At 38.5% G+C, this 17,517-nt stretch overlaps 1 protein-coding gene across 1 annotated transcript; it reads left to right on the top strand.

The window, feature by feature from the left end:
* The first annotated feature begins 298 nt into the window (after positions 1–298).
* On the top strand, positions 299–16,914 carry YPEL1 (yippee like 1). Its single transcript, XM_057369033.1, has 4 exons — positions 299–574; positions 9,971–10,014; positions 11,430–11,538; positions 12,478–16,914. The coding sequence occupies exons 1-4, from the start codon at positions 458–460 to the stop codon at positions 12,565–12,567; spliced, it is 360 nt and encodes a 119-aa protein (XP_057225016.1). The 5' UTR covers positions 299–457; the 3' UTR covers positions 12,568–16,914.
* The last annotated feature ends 603 nt before the right edge of the window (positions 16,915–17,517 follow it).

Raw genomic sequence — 17,517 nt, forward strand, 5'->3', positions numbered from 1 at the left:
GTCAAAGAGTACACTTAGTATAATGTAGAAAGTGCTTGTGTTTCATGGAGAAGTGTTTGAATCTCATCCCTCATTAGAAGTGTGATGGAGTAGAAGCCATTAGTGGAACAGAACTGCTTTTTGCTGTGTTGAATGGAACTTGAACTGCGCAGCTCCTTRGAGAAAGGGGCCTGTAGTGCAGCCAGGCATTTGCTCCAAATAACGCTTTGCTTTATGGCTGGACTTGTTGAATAACAAGTTAACTCTGGTCTTGTTGTAAGCTGCTAATTGTTCTGCTCTTTTCACCTACAGGTTGTGACTGTTTCTCTTCTGTCATTTGTGTGGAAAGTGCCACACACACTCCAGAACAACAACGGCTTTTGCTTGCATATTCCAGTGTTTCTTTTGTCAGCGAGTTCAGCAAAGTTGTAATTCTTCAAGTGCCAGCCCTGAGCTGAGTGAGGAGCCACCAGCAGAGATGGTAAAAATGACAAAATCAAAAACGTTCCAGGCTTACCTGCCAAACTGTCATCGAACCTACAGCTGTATCCACTGCAGAGCCCATCTCGCCAATCACGATGAATTGATCTCCAAGGCAAGTGGTTTCTTTAGAGACCTCATGAATTATTKCTTAACCAAAATGGTTGTCACTGTGACACCACTCCCAGTAGATAAGGGATGCAAATTGATGCATACTTCAAAGTATCYTCCCTGGGTTCACTCTTGGGTCATACATGCTGTGTACTGGTTATATTGTKGAMGCTTCTGAATGTGACATGAAAGKTGATCTGATATAGTCCCCATGTTAACAGCTTGTGTCTGCTGTCAGGTGGGTGCTGTTTATGAGCTGTTGTATCTGAAAAGTCTATTAAGGGGAACTGTCAGAGGAAAGCATGGATCTCTGGGTAGGGAAATTACTTTGGTTATGGTTATTCCAGACAGAGATTATTTTTGGCTCTGTTGGACTGAAGGTCACAMAAGTGTCTGTTTCCAGAGTGTCCCATTTGTGTTATGGAATCTGTAAACACACTTTTGCTGTCTACCAGCTTCTAAGGAATATGATTAGCCAGAGATGTTCAAAATAGTTGGACTGTCTAAGCTTAAAGGATAGATGAAACCTGGAAACAGGCTAGGCCTGCCTTTCTTCCCTGTTGCCAGAAGAAACCAAGACTTGTGATGTATGAAATATGTAGGAAAGCTTGAAGTTTGGGATGAATACTTGGCACACTGGTTCATTCTTTACTTCAAACRAACTCCTGATTAAGTTACTCCTAATGGTGTCCTGGAGAAAATACTTATTAAAAATAAGTATTGCTGGCTCTGGAGAGAGTGGAAAAATATATTTTTTTCCTGAACTTCTCTTAAAGTGCCTTCATTGAGGTGTAGTGTAATGAACTTAGGTTAATGAGAGAGATGGGTTTTTTTAACATATCTAGAATCCTAGTTACTGTAACTACCCAGATACAGGAAAAAAATCCCCAAACAAACCCAAACCAACCTGAAGTGTAGCAAGTTGATTCTATATTGTTTAAAATTAACTAAGAGCAGTGTGGTTCTTGGGCTGCTCTGGATTTATTGATGGCGTAGATACTTTGTTCAACTTTGACTTTCCCCCAGCCCACTGCCTTACTTTGAAGGCTTAGTTTAAAACTAGAGCTCTGTATTATATTCCCTAAATACAATTTTTGGTTGCAGATTCTCCCTTTCTTCCTATGCATCTCCCTCCAGAGCCCCAGTGCCATGTGTCCTCTGCAGCAGATGAAGGCAAACAGTATTTGTTTAATGCTTGGCTGTAGCTGCTTCCTTTGGGGGTTGTCCTCCACCCCATCTTTCCTGAGTTCATGGTGATTGCTGCTTCCTCGTGTGTGGTCAGGGAAAATGAACCAAAATACATGGTGCACTTTTAATTTAAAGCAGCTCCAACTGGCTTTCTTATGTGGTTTGAGGYATAAGGATTTATTATACCTGACACTGTAGTGGTTTTTGACTTGAAGATGAAAAGATAAGCTGTGCTCTGAAAGGAATGGTGTTTTTCTTAAATGTTGGTCTGTCATGGAAAAGCAGAAGTGTTGCATATTTCTGTCAATCATYGCTTTGATTCTGATCCTCAGAATACCCCACTTTGCAATTCYTCAGCTTTTGAGAACTGTTGATGTCAATTGTCTGACAAGGATGGCAGGGTACACRAATCACCTTTCCATTTTATTTCTGTTCTGTTTGAGCAGCAGGATCTCTTTCTTGCCCTGGAATTAGTCACAAAGCTCTCTTTTTCTCGTACCCTTGCTGGTGATAAAATGGCAACCAAGAGTCTTTGGCAATGGCTTAGAAATGAGAACACAGACTAATGAGACTAAAAATGTGTTACCTGCTCAAATGAATTCAGTTGTGGTTTTCGTTTTCTCTGCAGCTGTGAAAAGACTCAGTGTGTTGCCCAGTGTCAAAATCAACTCGATGTTAGTGGTTAGAACATTTCTGGATGTTTTCACTCTGTAACATCCTGGTGTTTTCTGCACCTGGGGGAARCCATGGCAAGAATGGTTGAGATTTGGAGCCCCAGGCTGGGAGGTCATTGGCAATAGAGATAAAGGCAAGCATGAGTGTGCAGCTGGACACAGGCACACATGTATCAACAGTTGCTGTAATAATTTATAACTCCCAAGTTATCTTGGGACAACTATTGATTTGCAGGATACATAGTAAGAGAACTAAAAAACTTTTGCTGACTTTTAATTGAAATGAGTGAGGTGGTGTCAGCTTTTTTAGACATGACTGATTTGCATTKCTAACAGGTCTGTGAGTGCTGGATTTTCTCTTTCTTTAGTGAAGACTTCAAAGTGCAATAGCACAGAAGAAGTGACCGAACAGTATATGTTAATAATTTGAAAAATCCAGACATAGTTTAATTTTGAGAGAAAACTTCTATAAGACTCCTTGAAGTGCAGGGGAGGTTGCTCCCTGTGTGGGCTGAACAAAATGYTATATATTTGCTGCTCTTAGAGCATTTCTGAAATAAGTTTTGTGAAAGGCCTAATTGAAAGAGCTTTCTTTTGATCTGTATGTAATAGTAGGAAATGTGCAGTGATTATTAGRAGCAGTTAATTTTATAGGAGACAAATGTTACTTGAAGAGGAGAAGTTCCAAAGCACTTGAGAATGGCTTGTACCTACTAAGTTCCAATTATTGTTTAAAAATTCAGGTATGATCACACGAATTACAAAGAAAYRCAGATACTTAATAGAAATCTTGAAACCTAGTGGATATACTGCAAAGGATAATGCCTTTTACTCACAGTCTTGAGTAACTGCTTGAAAGACTGGTSAATCATCTYAGTATGGYATAATTCTGGGAATGGAGAAAATTTGGAGTACTTTGTATAGGTGCTGTTGCTTTCTTCTGTCTCATTCATTGCAAAGCATATCTGACCAGAGGTGAAAAAAGTCATGTGAAAGCAGAGACAAGATTAGATGTGTCAACATTTTCAAGAATGAGTTCTCCATAAAGGTATATWTGTATATATATAAAACTGTCATTGACTGCACTGGGAAATCCTTGCACCTTGTGGGTGAAAGAACCATCTTGGTGGTTAAATTTAGTTCTCCAAGGCATTCAGTATGACTGCTCTTCTATTATTGATGAGAAGGAAGAGTCCTCARCCTAAATAGATGCTAAAACATTTTTAGCTTTGCTTAACAATCTGTGGTTTTGTTCTCCATTGTTTAACTGATGAGATCAAGAGGAATTTTTTTAAGGGTTTATTGTCTTTACGTAAATATGCTGTGCTTAGCTTGGTTCAATTTGTAATCCTCCTTTGCTTCGGATATAATGAGTATTTGGAAAGCCAGTGGGGCCTGTTGTATGTATGCTTGAAAACTATTTTAATTCCCTCACTGTTCATAAATATTCTGCTGATAATTTTTTTTCTCCAAGAGGTTTCTCTTTTTTGGGTTCATTTTTTTCCTTCTGGGGGAAGAATCTAGTTTTTGAAAGAGAGGCAATATTTGGAAATCATCCAAGAATAGATTTGAAGGCTTTAAGGAGTTGGAAAGTGCAAGGGAAGTGTTCTACTCTGCCTATTTTGACATAATTATTTCTGAAATCCATTCAAGATGCTGCATAGGTCAAGATAACTTGTCCTGCCTGACAAAGTCTTCACTTCAGGGAAATATAATTTGCCAGGTTTGCTGGCATGCAGTTTTTGGGGTAGAATTTTTTAAGGTTATTCTCTCCATATAGGACTTTATAACTTGCTTTATKAAATTCAGTAAGTAATAGAATGGAAATGAACTTAAAAAAAAAAAACCCATAATTTTCATGAAGTCTTCTAGAACTTGCCTAGGAAGCAGTTAAGCAGCAGCACCTCTGGTGGTCTGCACTGTCAAGGAGTTGGATGTGAGGGAAATACCAAGTGGAACRAATGTGGGCTTTTCCCCCTGATAGTTTTTTTTTTGTTTGTAGCTTATGTTGAATTCAATTTTCTGAATTTGTTGCAAGTCTTGAAGTGASAGGATATCCTTACAGTCTGTGATGTATCTTGCTGAGAAGATAATTTCAGACATCAGAGCACTTGTRTTTCTAGTTTGCCTTAAGAATCCTGCTCCTACAGTCTTTTCTGCATTTCCATAATTTGTTCAGAGACTTGATTCAGCTTGAACTATGTTAGCTTGTAGAGGGAACTCCAGCAAATGAAAGGAAACAAGAAAATKAAACCAAATGAAAACCTATGGACTTCCTTTATTTTTATTCTTCAATATTTTATTTCTGTGTTTTGAGCTTGCAGACACTGTGGCTTGCTCAGAATAACGCCTGCCTTGCCCCTAAWGCATGCTAAGATGGCAGTTTCCCTGGATATTTGCTGTGGAGCATGATCTCTAGCCATGYAATCTAATCCCATCTGTGGGGAATAATTGATGGCATAAGCTTTTCAGTAGCATCCCTTCCCCCACCCATGCCTTCAGCTATGCCTTAGGGCAGTAAATACATGTTCTGCTTGACTGATGTTTCCTTTCCTTCTGGTAAAACAGCTAATCCTGCTGTTGGGGGTAAGGGTGGGTTTAATTTGCAAGCACAGATTGTACCTAATTCTGCAGGCATGTACAAGTGTGTGAGTGAAACACGTATGAAGTTTCTTTACTACCTAATGTTGGTGACAGAGGTYTGTCAGATGACTTGAAGAGATCCTAGTTCCMAGCTRTTCTTGCAGYTGACTTTTACTGTAGTTTCTAAGCACAGTTGGACATTATTGCTGATACTGTTAGACATTCTAGATACTTTCAGCTGTGCTGAAACAAGAAAAGATGATTGATCTTGTACATCCTTCTGTATAAATGGACAGCTAGTCAAAGATGYGGATTTTCTAAGGAATAAGTTAACTCATAAGTCAATCCAGTATTATTAATTGAGGACTGTGAAAAAGCACCCTTATAGCAAGTTTRAAGTTCAACTGCAGATATTAGTTCAACTGATAAATTGCCCAGCTTCTAAGGAAAAATCCTGGTTGCTGTGAGTCATTATTGATGAGAGTTGGTCACACTTGACAGTCTCTTCTAATTCCTCTCTACTGGTAAGACATATTCGAKACTCAGTTTGAATAGAATGTTCTGCTTTTGTTATGATTTACGTATGGTGTTTGTGATCTTGGGAGTGCTGAACAAATGTTGCAAAGTAAGAGTTTGTGTTTGCATAGGTGATGTTTATTCTGTTGAAGAGAGGTTTGTCTGGAGACTGGTTTGAACAGTTATGCCTGTTAGTCCTTGACACTGCCATTTAAAATACTTTTTAATTTTCTTTGAGTTGACACTCAGGGCATTTAACCTGTCAGTCTCTCAAAATTCATATCAGTATAACTGAATCATACTGTGCAGYGTGTGAGAAACCCTGGTGCTGGTAAAAACAAGTGTTCAGTATTAATTTTTTTCTGGTTATACAAAATACTCTGTTTATAGCCAAGTTACAAGCTCAGCAAGCAGCTCAAATGCCAAACTGAGTTGTCCTCTTTTCATTTCTCATAGTARGATGCATCAGAAAGTAGAGCTCTGATAATAAATCTTTCTTACACCTTTTAGTAGGTGRAACCCTATATATTAATATTCTGTGATTAAGAGAATGCATATGTGACAGAGAAACCTTTTTGTGATATTTTAATACAGCTTTTGGGGAAAAAAAATTAAGCTGTTCATTTGAGTGAGAAAGTATGACTGCCAAGTGCTGACAAGAGATTCATRATAAAAATTAAAAGGTATGGGAATATAAAAATTGGTTTTTTTGCAGTGTTTTTACTCCAAGCTGCATTGCAGACCACTCAGGGCTCAGTGAAACACAGATGATGTGGTTGGACACTGGTTTTAAAGGGAAGTCTGAGTTGTCTGGACCCACGTTCTCTGTTCCAGAATGCAGTTCCACAGGTTGTTACAGGTTCCTGTTGAGTTATCTGAGTGATGTAAACATGGGGGAACTTGCTCTTTGCAGCTGGGCAAAGAAACAAATGTTCTGTGGCATGTAAATACAATCTCTAGCCTCTAAACATGAGTGTAGGTWAGAAAAGATGGTATCAAATGAATCAGTCAAGCTCTGGGAATGGGAAACAAGGTTGGAATGGAGGAGCTTTTCACAGTGGGATGTTTGTGAACAGACTTCCTTTCTAAAGTCACTGTCATGGGAAAAGGTTCTGTGTTGCTTCTCCTTCTACTCTSCCTGGATAATCCTGAAAATTAGAAGGTAATGGCCACTTCTGAGGGAAAATAAGCCTAGGAGAGTACAGGATATCTAGGGCAACAAAGCAAAGGGTGCAAGAAAAGTCATCTTTAAAAATATATTAGGAAAAGAAAAACAACTAAAACAGTGCTTTCCAACCTGTGGTTTGTATTTCATTTGGCATGAAATTTTTTTCAGCTTATGAAATAAGAGAGGGGAAGAGCTGCTTTTTGTGCTATTCCTGGCATCCTGTTACTGCTCTTTGCTTAATTTTGAGAAATGCAGGGTCAAAGGAGAGCTTTTATTAGGTGATACTAAGTCAAGACTAAACATAAACTTGGCAGAAATAATTGCATAAGATCGTTTGGAAGATCTCCTGACTCTTGGTTTGTTCTGGAGTCTTTTTCTTCCCCAGCCTGCTGGGGAACTTCAGGTATGGCATATAGCTAGYTTAAAAATTACCATATATAGAACCAGACCAAAAAAACCTCAACTCACCACATTGATTTGGATGTGATTGGCATGTGTAATTGCCTGAAAATAGAGAAGCTAGCATGTGATTAATAGATATTTCTTGGCGCAGTTTGAAAAAGGACTTGTGAATTTTAATTCACAACATGTAGTTTTTAAAATGGGGACATGGCTGCAACTTTCATAATTTTAAGAATACTGTAGCTTTACCAAGTATCATGGTCATCATGGCTTTGGAAGTTCTTTTTAATGATTTCAGATGCATGAAACAAGGAAGTTCTAGTTTTACATTTACTTCTTTCCAAATAAGAGGATTATTAAAGTGCTTCCTTTGCCTTTTCTTAAATTTTGGAGTTGCACATCTGTAGTTTTCTCTAAATTAATGTGGTGTTTACCCAGGCTAGTTAGTTATTTGTTAATGGATGGGTTTTAAGAGTGTATATCTGAATAGTTTTTGTTTTCACCCAGACTTAAGCATTCTCTGCTTGCTGCCGGCTCTAGTCTAAGAGTCCTGGTTATTCTGTAGGAACTGTAGGTCTGCACCATTCTGCCAATTTTGTGCTGTGTGCTTAAGTATCTCAAGACAACTGAACCAGTGGTGGGGTTTTTGTTAGTTTGTTTTAAAGGCAGGTGTAAGGATAAATTACTTTCTGGCAGAGCTGTTCAGACTCTGTCCTCAAGCGAGTCTCCCCTTTCAGGGTCAGTCCCACCTGAAGTTTCAGCTTTCATTGTCCTGCACAGCCTCTTTGGTTTTCCTTGCCYAGTGAAAAATAAGACTTGCAGCTCTGGCAGGAGGAGACAGTACCTTTTCTTTTGCTGTAGGTACAATCTCCTTAGAATCACTGAGGTTGGAAAAGAGCTGTAAGGTTATCAAGTCCAACCACAAGTGCTGAGTCCACCACTGAGCTCTGTCCCCAAGTGCCACATCTGTGTGTCTGTGGTGACTCCACCACTGCCCTGGGTAGCCTGTTCCAATGCTTGACAACCCATTTGGTGAAGAAATGTTTCCTGGTATCCAAGCTAAACCTCCCTCAGTGTGACTCGAGGCCATTTCCTCTGGCCTTGTCACTTGGTAGCTGGCAGAGGAGACTGACCCAACCTTGCTACAACCTCCCTTCAAGCAGTTGTGGGGAACAGTTATATATTCTGTCAATAATTCTCTTAAATAGTTGCTATAGTAATAAAATATTAGTGCTATGAACTGTTAATAGAATTTCTTATCTTAAAATAAGATTTTACAAGTACGTAAGGGCTGTATGTAACTACTCTGCCASTGCTGCTACCTAGASTAGTCCAGAGTCAAGGATTTCTTTMAACATTCCTTATTGCAGTATATAATCTGGTTAATGTTGATCAAAAGGGTTAATTTGTAAGCAGTTTTGTTTTACTTTTGTTCTGAGTATTTAAAAGAACAATTACTGCTGTTGCATTTCTGGTTGGTAGACTGGCAAAATACCTATTTTACTGTCAAGTGACTTGTAATGATAGAACTAAATACATGTTAGAAGAACACTCCTTTGCAAAAAGAACCTTCTGCCTGTGGTTCCATGCCTGATGTTACTAAAACCATGCAAAAATATTCAGGTTGAGATTTTCCTTCCAAAAACCTTGCATGTTGATCCTAGTGCAGGCTTCTAAAAAGTTGGTCTGAGATGTTCAATGCAAGARCTACAGGAATTCTTAGAAACAATTGTGCTTTCTCTGCATTATGGATAAAGTAGTTAATTTTATTTGAAAGTAGATTAGAAAAYGGAAGGGCTGGGAAAAAAAATTAAGGCAGATTACAGATTTTTGTGAAAATTGAATTCAGTATGGAAGAGACAAAAGAAAATCTGTGTTCCAGTGTGATCCTGTTGGATGGAAATAATGGCTGTGTCTAAATTACCAGTTCAGTGCAGAAGGAACCAGATGAAAGCAGTGATGTGTCTGACACAGATTTTGAATGTTTTACCTGTGGCTGGCTCTGCTCTGCTCACGAATTCTCCCAGGATGCATTAACATTGCTGAGTGCATGGGAGAAGAGCTGCTGGTTTTGTTGGTTCAGAAGGATSAAGGATACATTCCCAGGCACTGAAACTGCTCCACAAGCCAAACCAGCCCCCAGAAAGTGTGGCTGATTAAGGGTTTTAATTCAAAACTGTGCCACTGCTCTGAACTAAAACATTCATTTTGGTTCAGCCARGAAAGTCTAACAGTCATTATTTGTCCATAATACATCAGGAACGTGAGAGATTTGAAAGCATCTGCCTGTGCTCAGGAATTTGATGATAATAGTTGTGTTACTAAAGTGAARCTGAGTTTATCTGTGAATTATAAACTGATCAGATGCATTTCCTGAGTACARTATGCCGATTTTATGCTTGGTCCAGAATTTCACTGCTGTTGTATCAAATGATGCAATGAAATTGAAATAAATCATCTTTTGGCTGCAGCAGGGGAAGACAGAGGAGATGGGAGTAATTCCCTTTGAGTTAAAAGCAGATTATTTCAATTAGCATGAAGGATGCGTAGGAAAATGAGAATTGATAKCTTGCAGAGGGTAGGAAAAAGGTTTTGCTTGCGTTATGGATGTCTGATTTTGAGCAATAGCACTTGACAAAGTAAAATAAAATCATTGCTAAAAATCGAATGTGAGTGAAACCTTGGCTGGCCAGGCTTTCCTATAAAGAATTATTTCCAATATAATAATTGACCTGAAATAGTTTATAGCTGTGTTATCATTCTATGTTTACTAACAAATCCTTCTGGAACTGTTTTTTTTTGTTTGGTGGGGCTTCTTGTGTTTTTTAACAAGTGCAATTTTTTTCTTTTTTTTTTTTTTTAAATGCAGTCCTTCCAGGGAAGCCAGGGACGAGCCTACCTCTTCAATTCTGTGTAAGTACATGGTTATGGTTCTGCACACCACCTGCAGAGTGTAACTTTATGTTTCCCAAGTGGAAAACAGTAGGAATTAACGTAGCTGTACTTTGCCCTGCTCTTTTTAATGCTGGCTTTACTCACCAGCAAGAGTTATTAAAGAGCTACTGGGCTGMTTCTGAAGCATTCCTTTGCACATATATGAGTTTATCTTATGAGTTTTAAGTAATTCTGCTAAGAGCTGAAAGATTACGGAGTGTGTTAATGTGAAATTCCTTTTGTGTATGTAATGTAACTCTCRAGTAGGAGCTGCCATTCTGAGATGTTCCAGAAGTCACAATATATTGAGTGACCGTAAATCTGCTTTAGACAACTCTGCTGTGGTCTAAAGAATTTCCCAGTGTGATAGTTGGATACATTTACAGGTTAATGTTTCAGTAAACTTGGTACATCTTAAATGACCTTGAATATTGCAAATGTGCTAGAGGCAAAAGGTCCCTGTGATCTTATCAAGCCCAATATTTGCAGTATTAGGCACGTCCCTCTCTTGATAGAAGGCTCTTTGCATTTGTTTATGGGTGTCTTTAGTATGCAGGATTGCATTTTTGTCTTTATTTTTCAGGAGTTTTTTGTTTTGCAGCATTTTGAAAAAGATGTAGTTGAGTGTCCTGGTCTATTTTTGACCAGGATAATGGAACTGTAACTGCAAATGACTTGATTGCAGATCGTTGAAATTTTTAGTATGTAGTCGTTCAGTGTCACTTGGGACTTCTGTTACAATTCTAATAGTAAGAATCTGCTAATGCACCGGCAAACCTGGCAAAAATTTGCTCTTGTTTAAAACTGTCTAAAAACTTGGTTTGGTCTTGCCTCGTGTGTTCTGCATAGACTCATTTGTGGAAAAAACTAGCTTGATGCAGCTTCTTGGGATCCCGTACTTCATGGGATGTTTTGTTTTGAAATTGCTGTTTGTTCATCACAGCTTAGTCTGCTGATCTGTAGCAAAGAAATATTTATGAGGCTTTTTTCTTGCTGCTATTTTGGAGCTGGCTCTAAATTCAGCTGTTGGTGCTGATTCACTGGTACAGACTTCCATTACAGAGGTCTCAAATTGTTTTTGAAGAAAAGCCTGAAACTGTAGAAGTGTCCAGTTACTGCTTAGTGTTCTGTTCTCTGGAAGTTTAACTATTTAGCTTGTCTTTGTTGCTGGGAGTAAGTGGGTATCACACACAGTGACACCACAGCCACTTGAAAAACAAAAGACAACCCCTTTTTTCTTCCTGTCCTGCTCAGTGTAACAGAGGAAGTTATTTTTGCASCATTGAATAAGTTAGGCACCTTTTTTTAACTTTTTTATCCACTGGAGAAAAGGTGGGGAACATTAGCAACCTGAGTGCATTTCTTTTYTTAATGTAATTTCTCCTGTTTTTCAGGGTAAATGTGGGCTGTGGTCCAGCAGAGGAGAGAGTTCTTCTGACAGGTTTACATGCTGTAGCAGATATCTATTGTGAAAACTGTAAAACCACTCTTGGATGGAAATATGTAAGTAACACATTGAAATACTCATTAAATGTATGTATGTTGAAGCACAGATGTTTGAGTAGCAYCTTTCTGATAGTTTAGGTGAGTTAGCTCTGGTGCTTTTGTATACATCAGACACACAGTCTTGCTTCCTTGCATCTGCAGAAATGCTGTAGCAGATAATAACTTTATTGTGGATTTTATTCATGCACATCAAGCATGAGCTATAGGTGCTATTACAGCTGTCTGATATTTCTGTAGTACCTTTTTGCAAGATTAACAAGCACACATGCACTAAACCAGGTGGGAGWAATTGTCAAAGCGAGTCTGCAATGTCTTGCAAAAGTTGGTTATGTTACATAGCAAAAATATGAATTACAATCAGTGGTAGTACTGAGCACTCTGTACAAATAATCTGGACTGGATTCTGTTGTTTGAAAATTTGCCTGTGCAYTTGCAGCTGTGTTGCAAGTTTGATGTTTTGAAAATGTCAGATTCTGGRTGTTCACTGAATCAGGGTGAGATCTTATAAGTTTTCATAAGGCATTCCCTGTGATCATGAATATAGAGGAGAGCATTGGAAGAAGTTTGCRTTCCCTCTTATCATTACTTCTGGGAATAAGGAAATAACAGATAACATGCCATTTCCTAACCTTCACTTTAAAAAGMATTAAAATTCCCTAAGCAGTGAGGGAACATGGGCAGTTCTACAGCAGGATMTGTGCAGTAKATCTGCTGATTCCAYTTAGGAGAAGTTTGCTTCTGTTTCCTTTTCAATTTTCCTTTCCTTTCAGCTTTTCAACCTCTTTCCTCCCTCCTTGCCTTACTTGGTGTAACCAGTGTGGCTTGTTAACTGTAATGTCTCCTGGTTTRTATTTTTAATGCAAGTTTGATGTTTAAAATACTTAATTTCCCCAACTTAATTCAGTGTTGTCTTGATTATACTTTTTTCCTTTCCAGGAACATGCTTTTGAGAGCAGTCAGAAATACAAAGAAGGAAAATTTATCATTGAACTTGCCCACATGATAAAGGACAATGGCTGGGAGTGAGCCTCAACCTTTTTCCTTCTGTTTGGACTATATTCTGTGGAACAGGCTTTACAAAGACTAACGCRAAGTAAAGGAAGAGCTTGGCTAGAATGGCCCTGAGAATATCACTGAACTCTGAAACCTCACAAATGAGTAGTGTAGTGTAAGTGGCTATTTCAGGCCATGTTTGCCTTTTCTCCTTGTGTAAGTTCCCTCTTTTTGTACGTGTATTATTGTGTGAACAGTTGTTTTGGAACATTTTGGATGACCTTTTTCTAAACTCTCTCAGACTAGAGAAACAGTTCACTAATTGAAAACGGATTTTACTGGTTAGCATCTCTCTCTGACCTATGCCTTTAATGCTACTTCTGCTGTGCATGCTTCTTGCCTAAACACCTACACTCCAGTCCTGTAGAAGTTCTGTACCTGAGCAGTCTGAAAGAATGTATGGGATGGGGTGCTTTTTTATATGTAGCAATTTCTGATGTGTTTGGCAGTGAAGAGGATGCAGTATTGTAGTTATTAATTTCTTTTTAAAATTTGAGTGTACCACAACCTATGTACATCTTGTAGGTGAATTGGTTAAAGGTACAGTGCTCACTTCAAAAARATATTCCAATTGCACTGACTGAAGTTAGCAGGTCTCAAGTTTGGAAAGGTTATGGCAGGGGTTTGGTATCTTCATGTAATAACATAGAAAGATTTTAAATCAATAATGCTATAGAATATGTTTCTTTAAGACCAACATATTCCCTAAGGAGTTTGCTGGATAAACAAATTTATAAAACTAGAGCTTGCAAGATTAGAAAGACAGAAAAATATATACATCTTCTATTTTGAAAAAAAAAAAACAAAAACAAAAAACAAAACATTAGTTGGTATATTAGGAAAAAAACAAAGTTTTGGTACTGTACCTTTGCCAGTAACAGGGACTTGTGCATCAGTAAAGTTTTATGGCTGGTTCCATGTAACTGTRTAGTCCTAATGCACTGGACAAAGAGGTTGATGTCAAGGAAACTTGTTGAAGTCTTCTGCTTCTGCTACATTTGAACAAAAATATTTATTTTTGTGAGAAATGGCCAGAGCCTATGACATGAAAATTAATATAGTACCTGTAGGAAAAGGAGTAATRAGAGGGAAGGGAAGTTTGACTTGTTTTTTCATAAAATAAAATAGCAAGATAGTTTTTAAAATTTGGGGGTGGGGAAAGGGTTTCCTGGTTTGCTGGCTAAATCATCCCCAAGTACCTTTTTATAATAAAAATTTATATGAAACTCACCTTCTCTTTTGTTCTCATGCTGTTTCTTTAATGGAATCAGTTAATGAGAGAAACTTCTGGAAAGTGTATGCACAATATGGGCTGTTGGTATCTGTGTATGCAAACTGAGCAACTGTGAAAGAAATGCTCTACATAAATTTGCTAACTTAATTTTCAAATTAAACAGTCTCTAAAGACTTTTTGTATGTTAATCCTTTTAATGTTTGAGGACAAAATGTTTGGGGAAAAAAAAACCCTTTAACACTACGTAAGTCCCATAACTGAACAATACAGAAGCCTTGCAATATGAAATCCTTTTCTCTCAATAACAATTCTAATATGGCACTTGTGAAATTAGTCACAGGTGCTGCTGCTGCTGTTAAGTTTTTGGGAATCTCTCATAGGCTTTCTGAACTCTGCTGCACTTTAGAAATTGTCAGACATGAAAAATTATGCCAATGGGTAGGGGCAATACAATTCTTTAAAACCAGCTTTCCAGTGTTTTTGTGGAGAGGAGTGAGAAGAGCATTCTCCTGGGTGTTCACATTCTCTGTGATGCAGGCCAGCTAAACTGCCTGCCAGATGTTGTCGTGATTGATACCCATGAATTAAAAATGTGAGAAGTAGTTCAAGCTGTTGGGTTTCAGTCCAGAGGCCTGAGGTACCGTCATGTTCAACCTGGATTTTGTGGCTTACACGTTGCTAATTCGTGTTCACATCAGGTCTCATTTTTAACAATGYCATTGATGCAATATGGGCTTTGGTGTTGCCTGTCCTCGTGATCTTTTTGGCCTGGAATTCTTGGATGTTGTATTCCACCTTTGCAATGTATGTTGCCAACAAGGAAGGCACTAAAACTTCTGTCAGCAAAAAGTTTGTGTTGGCTTCTAAGTCCTGTTGCAATGTTGATTCTTGTGAACAACTTGTGTGAGGTTTGTGTATCTTTGGGCTTTTCTTATTTCCTGGCTGCAGACTTGCTGAGGCAATACACTGGACTRAAGGTGAAAGTAATGGCTGCTTTTCCAGAGAGAGTTGAAATTCAAGAAAATATGTAAAGTATTAAAGGTTTTTCTCTCCAAAATTGGGAGTTAGGCTATCTGTTGTTAGTAAGCTAATGCTGTCTGTAACACAGTCTGATTATTACTTAGAAATTCAACCTCTTTTTTCAGTGCATTATTTATATTTCAAACTGGACATTTTCACCAAAACCTTAATTAACTTTGATGCCAAAGGTTGGGACTTCAAGTGCTTAGCACATAGAGCTTCAGACTACTGGCATAAAGAGTTAATGATCTATATATGATGTTTTATGGCTTTTAAGAGAACCAAACAAAGCAATATTCTTTTTGGTCTTCTAATAAGAATGGATGCTTAGAAGGAGTAAAGAGTAGAACTAATACAGAATCACTATTTTATGCTGCCATGTAACAATTCTTGAGGCTCATTCTATTGAGGGAATATGTGAATTTTTTTCCTATCTTGTTTGGCAGCATCAATGATTATTTTCTCCCCTCATAAAGATATAGAGARTTCTTGATACTGGTTTTGGTGAAAGTTGAATCCAGATAGCAATGATTGCTGGCTGATGTGAAGAGGTCAGTCTGGTCACTGAACCCTCCAGCAGTCATTTGGAAGAAAAATAAACTTACTTGAAAAAAAAATTTTACTAAAGCATTTTTCCCTCTAACCAATTTTTGTAATATATTAAAGATTATATTTAAAGTTTGTATGTGTTTGCTCTGGGCAAGTTTACTTCCCCTCCAACTTGAGCACTTTTGTTACTTGTACTGGTTATTTTTATTGTTGGTCTTAACATTTATTTTGTATTTTGTTTTTTATAAACTGTAACAAAAAGCTTTTGTGAACCTTTGTTTCTTGCTGGCTCTTTCTTGGACCAAATGAACTGACTRTGAGCTGGCTTAGAAGAAACGTTCATTGGGATGCATAGGAATTTGCTAGCAAAAATGTACATGTATTGAAAGGTTTTTTTTTTCCACTGAACCTCTAAAGCCACACCTGTCCTAAAGTAATTAATCATAATTTGGTGTGACTTCAGTAATTGACCACACGTTCTCTGTCTAGGTCCAAAATAATGGTTGTAACAGTGGTGTTCCAGGACTGTCTGCCTCCAAACCCTAGACTTCTTCTTTGGCTGGCTACTTTAAGTACCTTTTTGATTACTAAAAGGCAATGCTGCCATTTATAAAAATTCTGCCACATTGCAAACTTGCTGTGAAATCAGCTGTGGAATTTGGTGAGGGATTAATGACTCCTCAACCTAACCACTCCTGCTGTATGCTTTTAGCAGCCTGGTAATCTTAATTTTATCTACCAGTTAAAAGGGCCAGGATATGAACTTCCCTTGCTGGTTGTAACCTGTACAATGGCAAAGTGTGTGAAAGGAGATTGAAGATGGAGCTATAACATTCTCCATTAGCAAGGCCCAGCATAATGAGCAGTGTGGGTGATGTGCCTGGGTCCTTGCAGTCCATGGGAGAGGAGAGGGAATGTGGGTTATGACATTGGAGTTACAAACTGGCCTCACAGGTTCTGACAGAGTCCCCACTGCRCCCATAACCAAAGGTCACCTGTCTTTCCCACTGGTGCATCAGTGCAAGAGTTCCCCAAGGCTGAGTAGCAGGTTTGGCCGTGCACTTCCCTCCGAGGGACGCTCATCTCAGCAGCCAGATTACAGCAGCAGTGACCTCCAGGCTCACAGAGCAAACTTCAGTCATCTCCAGCCTTGGATATTGGCCATGAGAGGAAAGGCTGTCAAATTCTTGTTAAACTTCTTGGACACTTTCTTGGACTTCACTGAGACTCATGTTAAGCCAACCAGCAGTATAAACACTTACTGGAAAAGGAACAGATGCTTCAGAGGTTTCTTTTRAAAGGACTGTTACAAGTGGTTTAAGGTCTAAAGCATGAGTCATAAATGGCAGTTGAGTTGTGCCTCATTGTTTCTTAAACTCTTTAAAACGCTTTCTTTTACAGGTGACATGGCTGTGTTGCTGTTTTGTCCTAGCAATACTGTACATCATTTGTTGTTTCACTATATTGTATCTACTTGAGGTATCACAATAAAAGCTTTCAATTGTTTTGTTGGGTTACCTGTTGGTTTTGTGCTGTCTTTCCTTGCTAACTGAGTTCTCGGGCTTTCTCCTCTGATAGGGCCAGAGAGAAGAGATAGTGCTCTTGCTGCTCTTTAAAACATGTAAATGGGCTAAATCTGATTTTTATGTGGTTTTGCAACTGCCGCAAAGTGTTTGGGTTTTCTTCCTTTCACCAATCTTTCCAAAATCCAGAAATCTGTGTTGCTATTGTTGGGGCTTTTGCCTGTTTTTAGCTAAATGCTCAAAAGAGACCTCTGCAGAATGAAAGTCAGTCTGTGCACACCCCAAAAYGAATTTTGAGAGGAATTGAAGAAGTGTGGCTGTGCTTTTTGTTGTGTTAGTTTGGTCAGCTGTAGACCTGAGTAGCACAATGAGCACAGCACTCCCTCTGTTCATTCTGCTTTAGCTGGGAGGAACTCCTGTAGCTCTTCTGATCAGATTATTGGTCTTGTCAGTGATATGATCCCTCTGGGCTGCCTGAGGCTCAGAATGAAGTCATTCAGTGCACACTTACACAGCATCTTCAATAATCCATCATTTCATCTCACAAAGGGATAGGGATGTTCTTCATGCAAGATCAAACATCTTCCCATCTTGAGA

Source organism: Malurus melanocephalus, unplaced genomic scaffold (assembly GCF_030028575.1).
Source record: "Malurus melanocephalus ecotype Western Australia unplaced genomic scaffold, MMel_1.1 scaffold_102, whole genome shotgun sequence".
NCBI classification, from domain to species: domain Eukaryota; kingdom Metazoa; phylum Chordata; class Aves; order Passeriformes; family Maluridae; genus Malurus; species Malurus melanocephalus.

Excerpts from the sequence above, each read along its gene's own strand:
- YPEL1 (XM_057369033.1), top strand. The coding sequence starts at position 458 with ATGGTAAAAATGACAAAATCAAAAACGTTCCAGGCTTACCTGCCAAAC. Across the intron at positions 575-9,970 it reads ACGATGAATTGATCTCCAAG|TCCTTCCAGGGAAGCCAGGG; the intron begins GCAAGTGGTTTC and ends TTTTAAATGCAG. Across the intron at positions 11,539-12,477 it reads CCACTCTTGGATGGAAATAT|GAACATGCTTTTGAGAGCAG; the intron begins GTAAGTAACACA and ends TTTCCTTTCCAG.